Source organism: Ostrinia nubilalis, chromosome 18 (genome assembly GCF_963855985.1).
Source record: "Ostrinia nubilalis chromosome 18, ilOstNubi1.1, whole genome shotgun sequence".
In the NCBI taxonomy this organism is placed as follows: domain Eukaryota; kingdom Metazoa; phylum Arthropoda; class Insecta; order Lepidoptera; family Crambidae; genus Ostrinia; species Ostrinia nubilalis.
In genome coordinates, this window is record NC_087105.1 from 3,523,597 (window position 1) to 3,538,305 (window position 14,709).

At 37.1% G+C, this 14,709-nt stretch overlaps 2 protein-coding genes across 2 annotated transcripts; one reads left to right on the forward strand and one right to left on the reverse strand.

Moving 5' to 3' along the window:
* The first annotated feature begins 478 nt into the window (after positions 1-478).
* Positions 479-3,158, forward strand: LOC135080365 (lopap-like). Its single transcript, XM_063975013.1, has 4 exons — positions 479-682; positions 1,331-1,556; positions 2,360-2,464; positions 2,928-3,158. The coding sequence occupies exons 1-4, from the start codon at positions 572-574 to the stop codon at positions 3,119-3,121; spliced, it is 636 nt and encodes a 211-aa protein (XP_063831083.1). The 5' UTR covers positions 479-571; the 3' UTR covers positions 3,122-3,158.
* Positions 3,159-4,083: 925 nt separating this feature from the next.
* LOC135080502 (bilin-binding protein-like) lies at positions 4,084-14,256 on the reverse strand. Its single transcript, XM_063975135.1, has 4 exons — positions 14,076-14,256; positions 9,980-10,193; positions 8,912-9,013; positions 4,084-4,517 (listed from the first exon to the last, which is right to left on the reverse strand). Exons 1-4 carry the CDS (start codon positions 14,181-14,183, stop codon positions 4,327-4,329), a joined length of 615 nt encoding a protein of 204 aa, XP_063831205.1. The 5' UTR covers positions 14,184-14,256; the 3' UTR covers positions 4,084-4,326.
* Positions 14,257-14,709: the final 453 nt, after the last annotated feature.

Below are 14,709 nucleotides of genomic sequence, written 5' to 3' on the forward strand. Positions count from 1 at the left end.
AAGAATATATGTCCGATGATTACTATATATTTTTAAGCTTATTATATGAGCATAAATAATAGATACAGGACTTTGAAAATGAGTCTGCGGCAATTTTTCCGTAAAATGGTTGTGGGAGATGGGGCACTGTGAATTAAGCAAAAGAGTTTTAGTAAATCCGTTTCATTAATGGTCAACACCAAGGATTGACCTATCTTTCGCAGTTATTAAATAATCTCTGGGTGTTGCTTAAGATAGTAATTCATGCTTCCAAAATCTTAGAAATTCGCACGAAAATGTAAAATGGCTCTTAACAAGTGCCATCTGGGTAGAATAAGAACGCAGTAAAGTGTAAGCTTATAAAAGGACTGCGTAAAATATCATCCACTAAAAATACCCAAAGGAAGTGGCCATTACAAGAAACCCTACACCAATTTAGCGTCAATTTCAATGTAAAACGCCTTTACGGTCGGGGGTCATCACATTGAATAATTACCGTGTGGGATGCGCGAGCGCACTTCATATCGCACATTCGTTCTGGACACATGATTCGGGAAAAAACCAAACAATTATACTTATATTATACTGTATAATGTTCGTGTTTTTGCTGGCTTTATGCGCGGGCGCAGCGACTGCGGCAGAGTTTACGCTGCCCGGTGAATGTCCGAATGTGAAACTGCAGGAGAATTTGGACTATACTAAGGTTAGTTTTTATATTTATGCTATTCTGAAGGTACTCGTATATTTATGTTTTTATTCCCATACAGAAGAGACTGAAGCATTCTATTTTTGAAAAACTAATGTACCTACATAATTTTCTTCTCATTGTGAAGATATTTTTCATTACTCTACTTTTCGGTACTCTAGCAGGTAAATCTATATCAATGTTTATACCAAACACATACAAAGTTCATCGAACAATCGTGAATCTTTTATCACTAATTTACACTGAACTGCTTATAGCCCTTGGCATTGAATTTTTAGCAAGTTGCTAAATTAGTCATCATGACGCATTGTAATGTTTCTGCTTTATGATTTAAAGATTTAATAGAAAAAGTGTTAATTTGGTATGAATTAGCAATATTTTCAAATCAAACATTTCTTCATTTCTGTTTGGACATACAATTATCAAAGTTTTTCATAAATGTGTCATTGTTTTACCGGCGCTTTGAGACACATATAATAGCCGTATTGTAACAACTACAATTTTGTGCTTAACAATATAGACATAATAGCGTTGCAAATGCGATTCAATGTGACGAGAAAAATGATAAAAGGATTCAATATTTTTATTAGCTGTATAAAGATTAACTGTAGGTTAAATCCCGTTAATTTTATATTTCTTCTCCAGTTTTCAGGGGTGTGGTACAACGTGGCCAGCTATGCCAGCGACGGCCGATCGATCTACGACTGTGCGACCCTGGACTTCCAAGAAGACAACCTGGGGTACACCTTGAGGGAGACCTACGTCAATGTGGACCAGGGCAATAGGACCCAGAAGTCCTACTTCGCTAGAGTGGACCCGACGTTCGATGCTGGCAATAAGGCCAAATTCATCGTCAGCCATGAGGATGGAGGTAATATACCTACATTAATATTATTTTTTAACCGCCTCTATGGTCTAGTGGTAAGACCACCTGCTTCAGACGCAGAAGTCCCGGGTTCGATTCCCAGTGGGGGCAGATTTTTCTGTTCGGTTTGGTTGGTGGTAGGGCTTGTTCTAAGTCCGCCTGGCTAGCTACCACCATCTTACCTAAGTCTGTCGCCATAACAACAATGTTAACAGCATTATTGAGTTCCGGCAGTTACAGGTAAGATAGCCAGTTCCTCCGTGGTTGAGGATTCCGGGTGAAGCTCGCTTCCACCTTCGGCTTGATCGTCACTTACCATCAGGTGAGATACAGGCCAAGAGCTCCCTCGTTGTGGATAAAAAAAATTGTACTAGGTACCATAGAAAAAAGATACCTAATACGACATCCACAGCAGGAGTAGGAGTGACCCTGATCTACTCTACAGTAGGTACACAGTCAGCCTCAAACAGTTCTCAACACCCAAAGTGGCGAAATTCACAACCTTATTCCAAGCGTCACAAAGACGTGTTGAGAGCTTATTGTCTACTTTGGGTGTCACGAACTATTTTTCGCTGACTGTGAATGTGGATAAATATCGTAAAAGGCGACTAAGGGACAAATAGGCAAACATTGTATAAAAACCCATTAAAAAAATATGACTACTTCATACACAAAATTCAGGATTGAATATTAAGCAAAATTCATAAATTCCAAGAAAGTCTGTATTCTTAGCGGTCTTCATTTTTGACACAAGAGTCAAAATCTCTATGAATATTATTTACTAATGTTGACATCTATTATTTTTTCAGACAAAGTCCTGCAGTTCCCGTTCTTCATCCTGTCGACGGATTACGACCACTACGCCATCGCTTACACCTGCAAGACGTTGAAAAAGAAGCAAAGGACGCACTATGGTGAATACTTGTAATATTGTTTCTTCCTACCCAATGGTAGTCCTTAAGCAACTTGGTAGACAAGAAATGGTAGTGAGTCCAAATTGACATGTAAAATTGTCCTTAGCATGTGCGTAGGTTAGGTACTTAGGATGTTTACGGCTGAACTAATATTGCACGTTGTACCTACTGAATGTAATAAGCTTTTGTCCATAGTTGATATAAAGAAATACATAGAAATATTACAAAGCATCTTTTAGCATTACCACAGAATAATGTACTACGTACAGAAAGTTATCTTCGGGAAGGTATTTAAAAAATGTCTACACAACACTATGGTGTCTACTCAAAAAAATAACTTGTCTCAGAGTCGACATTGCTCAGTAAACCAACAATTTTCTATTTTCAGTCGTCTTATTTAAAAGACTGGCAAAAAAGAAAAATATTTTTAACTAAATTAAGATGTTCAATTGTCTTTTTCCAGTGTTCACATGGATACTCTCCCGAAGCAAAGATGCTCTACAAGGCGAAGTCTTGAAGCAAATGGAAGATGCACTATCAAAGTACTCGGAACTGGCCGAACACCGACAGTCGTTTGTTTTCAAGGATTTTTCTGAATCAAGCTGCTCCTTCACCAACAAGTATGAGAGTGATTTCTTCACAAGCAACTTTTGGTGATTGATGGACTGTGATATAATATTTAATTTGGCAACTCCGTGTTCGTTTTATTTAATACTTACTGAACTTTGTGTCTGACTTTTGTATGCCTTTAGTAGCGCCTGAAATTATATTTTTCTCACACTAAAAGAGCCTGTGTTACTACCTACCGAAATAGGTAGTATGTAGGTACTTACTAGAAATAACCAAGACGCTTTAAACAGACGTCTAACCCCACTTTAAAGGAGGTTAGGTATATGGAATTGCTTGGACCACGCAAAATAAAACATTTTGATTCTTTCAATCCAGAAAGATTTATGATAATCAGAAGAGAAAATACTGAGTTCATTGGATCCCAATATTAGAACATGAAATAGAACTTAAATTATTTGGATCTATTCAGGAAAATGATTCCATGATTCGATAACGATAAGGCGTTAGATTAAATATAATTTATTAACTATCTCATCTATAATGAGCTGGCAGATTTGGTAAGACAGCCTACAGGAATAAATAAAAAAAAGAAAAGAAGAAAAAATCTGTTCACAAAAATTATTTAGGCCCTTCGGGGATAGTGGGCATACCTTAATCAATTTATTACATCGATAAAATGTTTCAATATTTCATTTTTCAGTTTTATTCCCATTGAACATTATCAATTTTCGAGAAACATAACTTAGAAGATAACAAAAGCGGATTAATTTTATCATTTCAATTAAACTAAAACATTAGTAAGTATTAAGGATTAAAATAATTAAAAATAAAACATAATATGATAACTTAAAGAATTTATTGGACACTTACAAACTAAGTATTCCGAATTAAAAATGTTCGATAAAAATAGACATTTATACATACATCGAAACAATGGATAGTTTTATATTGCTCGTGCATTGCTCATACAAACTACGACTAAATATCTTATTGTAGTTATATTAATTCTCAAGAAAAGTATTTCCAGATAAATAATACAAAAAAGTCCTCACGATGGAATTGACCTGAAAAACTTATCACAGCAAGCTTTTAAGCGACCCTACCATTTTTCGGGTATAATTACCTACAAATATCTATTTCTAAGCCACAAATTATCAAAATTCACTCGCCGTGCCTTAGAACAGGCGACAGCACATCAGACTATACTTTTTTGTTGTAAAATAGAACTTATTGCTACGAAATAAGATGCCAAGCGTGGCTTGATGTGCCGTCGTCTGGATTCCCATAAGTCATTATTGCTTCTTGACTGGGCTGTTCGGTTCGGTGATGGTACTGGTTCCCTCGTGCTTGCAGGCTTCCTCGGAGAAGTCGGTCTGCACCAGTTTGGAAGCGTCAATGTCCTTGTTGCTAGCGAAGAAGGCATCTACGGCGGTCTTGGCATCTCCTTCCAGGGCCTTGGTTCGGGAGAGCACCCACACGAATTCTGAGGAGAAACAAAAGAGTTAGTGTTTGGTCTTTTGGCTGCTATAATGGGGACTTATCCCAACTTTCATTCTAAGAGTAGGCGCACACCGTTGATTTTTCGTCGGCCGATAGTTTAGTCGGGCTGTTGATCAGTATGGGCATGTATGGGAGTGCTCACACTACGCCGATTCGATTTGCCCGATTCTTCATACAATTTGAAATCGGGCACAACTATCGGCCAACTAAAAATCAACGGTGTGCGCCTACTCTAAACGCTGCAACTCCTGTGTAGACAGGAATTACAGCTTGACGCCAATAAAAACCCAACCACTGAAGGTCAAGTTTGTCCCGGGGAAAAGTTAAACTGTCATTGGACGCGCAACGAAATGAATCAGAAGATTATAAGAGGAGTTCGAAATTAAGGTTAAACTTCGCAACTCCTGTGTAGTATACAGCTTGACCGCCAGCAAAAACTCAGCCAGTGAAGGTCAAGTTTGGTTCAGGGAGAGTTTGTTGACAGGTAGATTTGGTATAGATTTAGAGGATCTGTGTTCGATGCCCAAGTGCGATGCACAAATCGAAAAATCATTTTGTACGAGTAATTTTATTATTGTTCCTAGTGGTAAATACATTAAATTGTGTCAACAATTAATGATTCCGTGCATCAAAGCTATGTTAAGTTGCGTTTGGTGCGATTGAGCCATGTCAGTCGGAAGTGGTGGATCAATGAAGTCTGATAACAGATTGATTAATGAACTACAACCCACATGATAGTACGAGTATGAAAAAGATTAGAAAATCCATTGGCAACTCTGTTATGTTCAGAACGATTTTAACGATTTAAGGCGACGTTTAAATATTTTTTTTTAATGTAATGATGACTGGTACATCATCAGCACAAAACATAGGCATAAATTATTGTTGAATCGCTTTATAATGCCACACCGTCAGCAGGTACGTGAAAATTATTTTTCAACTTTGGTATACCAATATTCTGAATTTGCATCAAATAATGGCAACTTGTGCTGATAATGAAGGTTACGTATAATTATCGTTTGATCATTTGCAAGCAACAAGCTATCAGTCATGTCTCGAATGGCCGATATATTTTAGTGCAATTGTATGATACTAATGAAATTCACTTTTATTTAGACACGTACGAGTACGTAATAATAATCCTGCTGATATCTGATAAGATTAGACCCATACGCATCGAAGTGCTGTTAGATTGTTGCTAAGCTTTTTTAGCACCTACCTAATAAAGTAAAGGTGATGTGAGGGTATTAACACAGTGCCTGCTTAAAACAACAGTGTACGGAAAGCGACAATCTTTAGATAATAGGGATGTTTCCTGGGTCAAAAAGCAAGAGTTTTATTTTTCACTTTTTCAAACTAATGAAAATTTAAAAAGATAAAGCGCGCCAAAGTTCATAAGAAGAGGCCCGTGACGTCAATGAGTGCATAAAAGTGCCGCACTTTGTGACGTCGCGCGGAACTTCAACGCACCATAACTATGTAATTATTTGTTAGATTGACAAATAAAAATATATGTGTCCAATATTTTTTGATATTAAACGTGACGGACTAAAAAAAATTTTTCTGAAACTAGCCTAATAACTAGTGGTGACTGAGTTTGTTCTGGCATATCTTCTCAGTACTTGCCATAATTATTATGTTTGTCTTGAAGCGCTTGTAGGGCCCAAAAGATAAGGACAAGGAAACATGTAAATGTGGTCACAATTGAATAAAATATTTTTGATTTGATTTTACTTCCACCCGCGTGAAATCTTGTCTATCACAGATTTTTTTTATCTATATAGGGATATTGACGATGGAATAGATAACCTTGTAAAAATCTAAGTATAGTATAACGCCACAATATTTCCGGATACTTATAGCAAGACAGTTTGATAAGCCATAATATTATATCTATCTTAATCCTAGTTTCACAGTATTGATATTTTGAAGGTTCACTTAGATACAATCTTATCAAATTCGAATAGTACTAGAAAAATACTAGTCATAGTTATGTAATGTAATGATAAGAACGGTAAACATGGTTAGTACTGCATTGTTGTTTTTACTAGCGTCGTGGCCTTCCTCACCGTGGGCCATGGCATATGCTGAGTGGGGTCCCATTGCGATGGGCATCGCTTTTGCGACAGGGTGGCTCTGCTCTGTTCACTTTTTATTTCCTTGTAATATCTATGGTGCTATTTCTGTCTTTTTTCCGTATACTTTTTTTGTCCTTAACTAAGTGATATTCATCGTATTAAATGTTCTTTTTTTCTTTCTTTATTTCTTTAGTTTTATAAAAAATATGTTTTCCATCTTTCTACTACCTATAAGTGGTCTGACGATGCTTTCTCCGTCTTTCTACTATAGAAGGTCTAAAAGGATTACATTTTCAGTACAACAGCAATTTGGTGCCAAAAACTCGAAATGTTGCCAATGCCCGATGAGAAAACACCGATATCACCTGAAATTCAGGCGCAAATTTTATATAATTCTACTTAAAAGAATGAGTAATAAGATCGATAATCGAATTCCAACATCTCAAATCCTTATCATTTAAGCCCGTAAGTATTTGGAGCGACCATGCGATGGGACAATGGCCTTATCACGCCTTATCTATTACAAAGAAGTATCGGACGACATACATCCGTATTTATAAAACCAAACATTTAAAAACAATAGCTATATTGGCCACAAGAAAATTTGATTTTTAAACTAGCAATAAAAATAGCTGTGGCATGCCAACTGCAAGATTTACATAGTGGTGACAGCTTGCGGAAGTCAACTTCTAGCAATAAAGCTTGCATAAGCTTGACTAGCAGTCTAATGCCCGTTTTCACCATCAATCCCTAATTTTTAAGTGACCCCTATGCTAACAAAATTCCTGTTATTTGTCACCATAGGGGTCACTTAAAAAATAGGGATTGATGGTTATAACGGGCATAAGCCTCGCTATAGGTAGAGCTCGTTCTAAGTCCACCTGGCTATCTACCGTAATGCCTACCTAAGTATACCTAAGTCTGTCGTCGTAACAACTATTTTAAAAGCGTTGTTGTGTTTCGGAAGTTGAGGAGGTTTCGGGAGTTGGAGGTTAGGTAGCCAGTTCCTCAGTGGTTGAGAATCCCGGACAAAGCTCGCAATAACTTTTGGTCTGATCATTACTTTCCATCAGGTGAGATGCAGTTATTTTGTTTTAAAAAATGCTCTATCCATAAAGATTCCAAGAAAAATAAAGGCATTTTAAAGCCAAAATATCTGTAATCTAGACTTGATCAAGCCGCATGTAAAACAACGTGACTAATATTTTTATCTGTGCTACGTCACACGTCATTACCTACCTGTCGAAAAGTGGATCAAAGGTAGGTAGACACCTACATCGCAAAACAAATAAAATTAACGAAAACCTACGTTTAAATTAGTACAAAAAATAATATGACGGGTATTCATTCAAAAATAACATCAAATATATTTGTAATAAAGGCTGATTTAGGCAGAGTTCTTTCTATGCAATTTAAAAAGAAACCGTAAATACGTAACCTATTTTAAAGTTCAAGTTTGGAGTGAAACTCATGTTACTTCATTAAAGTTCTTGACGAATTTGCAGTCAATGGAAATTAACTTATCAAAAGGGTTACAAAATAAGGCCCATTTTAATAAAAAAATATCAAAGTAGGTACTTACATGCCTATGCAATTATGATTTATCAAACGCGCCGGCGGTATCGCATGTTTTGGGAAATACAATTTAATCTTTATTGGCGTTCGTTTCATATTGCATTGCAATAAAAGATTACGATCGGATTATTTTGCGAAAATTAGGCTAAAAGGAGTTTGATAAACAACAATATCAATGATTTAGTGATTTTATCCTGTACCTGTATTCAATTAAATTGAACGCTACTAAACTACTGAATCGCGACTCACTCACTCCTTCACTCATGGCTTTAAAACTGAATATTTAATTAACTGCTCCAATGCGATACTCATTAATTGTTAATATCTAAATAAATACATGATAATAAACCAGATTTTCAAAATTATTTCATAATCATCGTTTTGAATTATTTCTCATGGCTCAATCGGACCGAAGGCTTAACGTACCCTTCGAAGCACGGAATTTCTTTCGTCCGAAAAAGAAAGATTTTCCGGAAATTTTTTTCGGAAATCAAACCCGTAACCTTCAAGTTGATACTCTCACTCTTTTCACACTAGAAGGGGTCCGATAAAATCCCAAAATTCATAGCAAGAGTAAGGAAAAAAGAGCATCATGATCATGCAGTCAGGCATGAAAATCGAGATAGGTCGGCTCGACGGCCCTACTAACTGGTAGACGGAGGTACAAAATAAATGTCGCAAAGCTAACGCTGTGTTTTAAACTAGATTTAAAGATGTACAATACCTTGGTGGGAGCTCTTCTTCTCATCACTCCTGCACGTGTAGGCAATGGCGTAGTTGGTGTAGTCTGTGGCGACGACATTCAGGGGACGTTCCTGGGACTTCTCTGTAAAAAAAAAGATAAATGAACCTTTAGCTTCAAACTCGTCTTCATTTCTTCAGATAAATTAGTTGCATTTTTTTATGCAGGACAAGGCAGTTATTTGACCGCAATCGTATCTGGTATTAAGTAAAATGCAGTCCAGGATGGTACATACATAATCTGCCTTGTAAGTGCCTATTCACTATCGCCTTGAAAAGGCCCATATTATAGTGTTCAGGAAAGACAGCAGCAGGCAGCGAATTCCAGTCACTAGCTGTTCGCATTATAAAAGAGTCATGTATGTCCGTCCAGGTTAACTTTCCCCTGGGACTAACTAGGCCTTCACTAGTTTAATATTGACGGTAAAGCTGTAGATCTTGACTTCATGGGAGTTGCAGCAGTGGGGACTTTGCTTTGAAATAAACAGCATGGTCATTATTCTCAAATTTATTTTGCTATTGGAGTACGTTTTTCAAATCACTAGAGTCAATGCCTGCCGTTCGATTTTATTTTCTCTTATGATTGAGAGTTTCTACTGATACTGATTACACAAAGTGAATACATAATAGGTACTTAAAACGTATTTAACGGGAAATAACCGAAACATATTTAACTGATTACCGCTTGATAGACGTCGAATTTTAGGAAATTATTTCAAGAGATTAGTTGTTAATGATACCTTTTATAACGTTTATTACTCATTTAATGATGAATTGGGTGCAGCAATGATATATAATAGGTAAATCTAACTAAATTTTAAATAAACAACTTGAAACAATCGAACTGCCTAAGGCGGGAGTCGAACCCACGACCTTTCGCTTGCCGGGCGAAGCTCTTCCAACTGAGCTACTTAGACACGGGATGAGATTTGGCAGTTAAATTTTTTCAAGTTGTTTATTTAAAACTAAAGACGTGGTTTATCTTACAGATAAGTTCATATCAGTCTTTAGAGTAAACTTTTGTACGTGTACAAGATGATATCTATCTTACCTCCAAAGTTCAAGGTGACGAGTAACTTGGCGGTGCCTTTGGCGTCATCAGCGAACTTGGCAGTTCCCTCAATGACGGCCAAGACTCCGTTGATGACGTGAGAGTTCTTGACCTTGACGGTCTCTCCGTCAACCGTGTATTCCGCTTTTCCGCATTTGCCGCCTTTCTCCGCTGGAGTCTCGAACTTGGAGATCTCGTACCATGTGCCTTGGTACTGTAAATAAATTAAACTAAATAAGTCTATTAACTGAATAGCTAAACGATTTAACGCGCGCGTCCCTGTTTCAAAAACCGGGATAAAAACTATCCTATGTCCTTTCCCGGGACTCAGACTATCTCTATGCCAAATTTCATCAAAATCGCTTCAGTGGATTAGGCGTGAAAGCGTGACAGACAGACAGACAGAGTTACTGTCGCATTTATAATTATAATATAGATAGTTAGATCTATAAAAACTACAATTTAATAAAAAAAATATGTCGATGTCGAAACGGTTTGAACAGGATGTCCAAAATGAGTCCCACATAACACACTGGCCATCTCCATCGGCTAGTTGGTATGCGCAAAGCATTTTTCCCAATGAAAAAATAGTACCCAAAATCTTGGCTGCATTTCCACGATGTATGACCAAACTTATGCATTGTCCAAGAAATTCACCAGCTCTTTCATCAGCAGTACAGTCAATCAGCCTGTTTAATATTTTAACTAACCATCATGTTAAGTTAATCATGTTAAGGTACTATTATTTAGACGTGGGTTTTCCTCAACTCTTATTGTCAAGTTTTTTGACTCCTACAAAAAACTGCTAAAATATTTACACACAACGCCCAGCGTTAAATCAACACAATAATGAAGTGACACGTAAATAATTTACGTAACGCTCTACAATAGAATGTGGGCACAATAGACGTAATAGCAGAGGTGTCACTTCGAGTTGATGAAGCGTAGCGGCAGGCCCCCCACTAAGTGGACCGACGACCTGGTGAAGGTCGCGGGAAGAGCCTGGATGCGGGCAGCGCAGGACCGGTCATTATGGAAATCCTTGAAACGATTGAAGGAACGAAATAATTAATTAAGAAATCGAATTGAGTTTTTAGGACTACCTACTTAAGTTATTTACTTGAGAAGTTGTAAGAACACTTCAGTTATTGGTTTATACCTCACTAAAACCCTGGAACTACTGATTCTATTTTATTTTCCCAAGTGGCCATGAAAATCTAGCGGTTAATAAAATAAATATAATGATCAGCAAAAAATATTATACTAACTTCATGCTGTGATGAACCTTCTGAATCTCTTGTATGAGTTATGTAGCTTCAATTAGTATGAATGTGAAGAAGTTAAACTTGTTTTTTATGTTGTTGCTATGTGATTCCACGTACACACCTCCTACGTACAAATATTATTCATATTATGTTTGTAATGCGAGCGTTTAAGGTAAAAATGAGAATTCTTGAAACCTACATAAATGTTTTTTATTGTTTAGTTGATTTTTTAACAATGTGTAATATGTTGGCAATTTTTCTTGGATTCGTTGATTTATTATTTTGAATGGATACATACCTACCTACATATACAATTATACATACATATTAAATAACTACCTAATTGAAGCAAGGTAAACTAGTATTAGGTCTTATTATCTCCGAATTATTAAATAAACATTTAAAACAAAAAAAGTTAAAAAAAGGAGGGTAGAATGACATCAGAAGTACCTACAAGGTTTTTTTAGTACATAAAACTTATCGATAAGGTATGTAAGATATTTTTAGGATGATAAACCGTTTGTAATCATAGGATCGATCCCAAATCTTATCCAGTTATCATCGTGTGTCACTTTTAACGTCTAACTGATAACAGCATTATGTTGTCTCATTGACAAATCACGCTATGGGTGGACTATGGGGTACTTTCATCATCATCAGGTCACATAGTCACTATTGACCGACTTGTCGTGCAGGGGAAGGTTGAGGGCACAAGAGCGCGCGGCAGGTCGCCCATGCGCTGGACTGACCAGGTCAAAACCGCACTCAATGGTCCACTCCACGAGTGCACAAGAAAGGCTGCAGTGCGGGAGGAATGGCGACGGATTGTGAGGCTTGCAACCGGACCTGGTGTGACAACCACTCTGGCAAGAGTATAGTGACGAAGAAGAAGCCACTATAGGAACCCAACTCTCCAATTAGTAGGGGTAAATAAAGAATTTGGCCTACACTCCCACGCTGGCCAGAAGGGAGCTCTGATGTTGCCATATTGATCCCTTAGTCGCCCTTTAAGACATCCTCGGGAAGAGTGGAGATGATTCCATTCAACTCAGCCAGAACCACACAGCTAAGGAGTTCATTATCATCAGGTCATTTAGTCACTGCATGATCATGACTCCAATTTAGTAGGGGTAAATGGAGGATTAGACCTACAATCCCCACACCCGTATATCCAGTACGAGTTGGAAAGAACTGATGTTTGCATATTTCTTGCTTAGTCGCCTCTTACAATATCACAAGAAAAGTGGGTGTGGTCATTTTCTATAGTGCCAGCACCGCATAGCTAAGTTCAGGGTGCAGCAGGAAGCAGGGTAGACCCTATCAGTTGCTATTTGAGTTAGCTAGATAGCGTTATTGGTCTATTTATCAATTGTTTTGTATGGCAAAACCTGTACCTAACTAATTCCCACTGACAGTGTGGAAAGAAAAGAAAATTAACGCCCGTATTCACAAACGATGCTTGCTTTAGTGAAGCAGCAAATCGAACGCACAACGTTGAATAGAGCTCTGTGATTGGTTCGTATGTCACCCTGTGCGTCCACGCGCACTGTGAGACCTCATAGTAATGTTTGTGAATACGGGCGTAAGAATATAAATCGAGCTAATTTCCATTGTTTTTCCTTTTTTTATTACTATGTTTTGTGTTTTATGGACAAATACTTCATTATTTTTGTTGTGAAGTCTTTTGAATACTAGTATACGAGTACGACGCTTTAACGTTGTCTACTCTATACATACATAATATTTCCTATTGTAGAGTTTTTATTATGACACATGTCATAATAAAAACTCTACACTACATTCGAGAAATGTATAGGCACGTAAACGACAATAATGGTACCGATGATTCGAAGTAATAAAGGAACTAAATCAACCAGTGAACTGGATAATCGATGTAATTTGATGATTAATCGATTACAGCCACCCAGCGTGAAGGTCAGACTTCAATTGATAAATCTGCGATCACAAGTCCTGCATGGTGCACTCAATCGAATACCTACAATTTGCATTATAAAAGAGTTAGTCACAGTTTTTCTGACAAAAAATATTAAACCGTAATAAGTACTAATATTGACATAATCAGTCTGGATTAAAAAAAAAATTATTTCTGACTAGCTGACCCGGCGAACTTCGTACCGCCTATGTTCATCAGAAATAATGTGGGATTCCAATGGTGAAAGAAATTTTCAAATCGGTCCGATAGTTTTGGAGTCTAAATTATTATTCAATACCAAATAACCCTCCTTCTAGCGCAGTCGGGTAAAAACAATCAATCGTTATTAAAAATTCTTAGCGATTAGAGTCGCTTTTCAAACTAAATTTTTAAATAAACAAGTTGAAAAAGTTTTATTCTCGCCCTAAAAGTTCGATTTTTTCAAGTTATTTATTTAAAAACAATCAACTCTAGCGCCTTTATAATAATAAAAGCAAAAGCTAGTTAAAAGTCATAAAACTCATTTTTTTACAAGTTGGCTTTCTAAAAGCACTTTTACACGTCCCAGTATTAATCCTACCACTGCTTCAGGAGTTTGGACAATAAATGGACCAGAAGGTCCATTTATATAAATGGATCAGAGGTGCTGAGAAGAAACAGTGCAAGAAACTAAGTCACTATTATTGTCAGCCTCTTTTTCAAAGTGTTTAAAAGGCACATAGTCCTACTTCCTACTAATATTATAAATGCGAAAGTTTGTGTGGCTGTCTGGATGTTAACATGTTTGTTACTTTTTCACGCAAAAGCATAATTTATGACGATCTGTGACAAACTAAATTTCTCGCGGGTGAAGACGCGGGCAAAAGCTAGCTATAAATAAGTTCATAAACCAACTCACCGCTGTCACGTTGAAGTTTTCAATCGGCTTCACTTCTGGACACCCCCCCTGGTGGATAACGCTGGCCGAAGCGACCGCTAGCAGAGCTGACGCGAAAAAAGCGAACATTTTAAAATTTAAATTCGTAAGTAAGTAAATGCCAGATGCGCGCCCAACGATAACGTAGCGAGAACTGACTCTCTTGATGCTGCGATCTCTATATATAACCCCGGGGGTAGAGGTCACGACCACCAGCCAATTTTCGAAGAATTATTCCATTGAAGTAATTGCAGAGAGTTCTAGACCCTACAATGCTCTCAACAAATTGGTTTCAGATGGTAACATTTAGTTGTGGATTAGATTTTGGCTAACTCTTACGCTTTAAGCATTACATAACAAGTTCAAGGTATTGAAGCCATGAGGTAGGTCTGTGAATTATTTTTATTTGTATTTAAAAAATGTGTTGCTAAGCGCAAATCTCGAGAACGGCTGCACTTATTCGCCTTCGAATTAATTAGGTATAATTTTCGAATATTCGTGGAAATCCGAGGAAAGTTCTTGTGAAGAGAAAACGTCGGAAAATTGTTTGGAAAAGCTAGACATGATTTAGTTAAAAATATTTTGAAATTCTGTGAAATTGTTCATGAAAAATTTT

Bases quoted from the DNA above. Each gene is read 5' to 3' on its own strand.
- LOC135080365 (XM_063975013.1), top strand. From the start codon at position 572: ATGTTCGTGTTTTTGCTGGCTTTATGCGCGGGCGCAGCGACTGCGGCA. The intron at 683-1,330 runs GTTAGTTTTTAT...TTTCTTCTCCAG, and splicing joins AGAATTTGGACTATACTAAG to TTTTCAGGGGTGTGGTACAA. The intron at 2,465-2,927 runs GTGAATACTTGT...GTCTTTTTCCAG, and splicing joins GAAGCAAAGGACGCACTATG to TGTTCACATGGATACTCTCC.
- LOC135080502 (XM_063975135.1), bottom strand. From the start codon at position 14,183: ATGTTCGCTTTTTTCGCGTCAGCTCTGCTAGCGGTCGCTTCGGCCAGC. The intron at 9,014-9,979 runs GTAAGATAGATA...TTTTTTTTACAG, and splicing joins CGTCACCTTGAACTTTGGAG to AGAAGTCCCAGGAACGTCCC. The intron at 4,518-8,911 runs GTATTGTACATC...GTTTCTCCTCAG, and splicing joins GAAGAAGAGCTCCCACCAAG to AATTCGTGTGGGTGCTCTCC.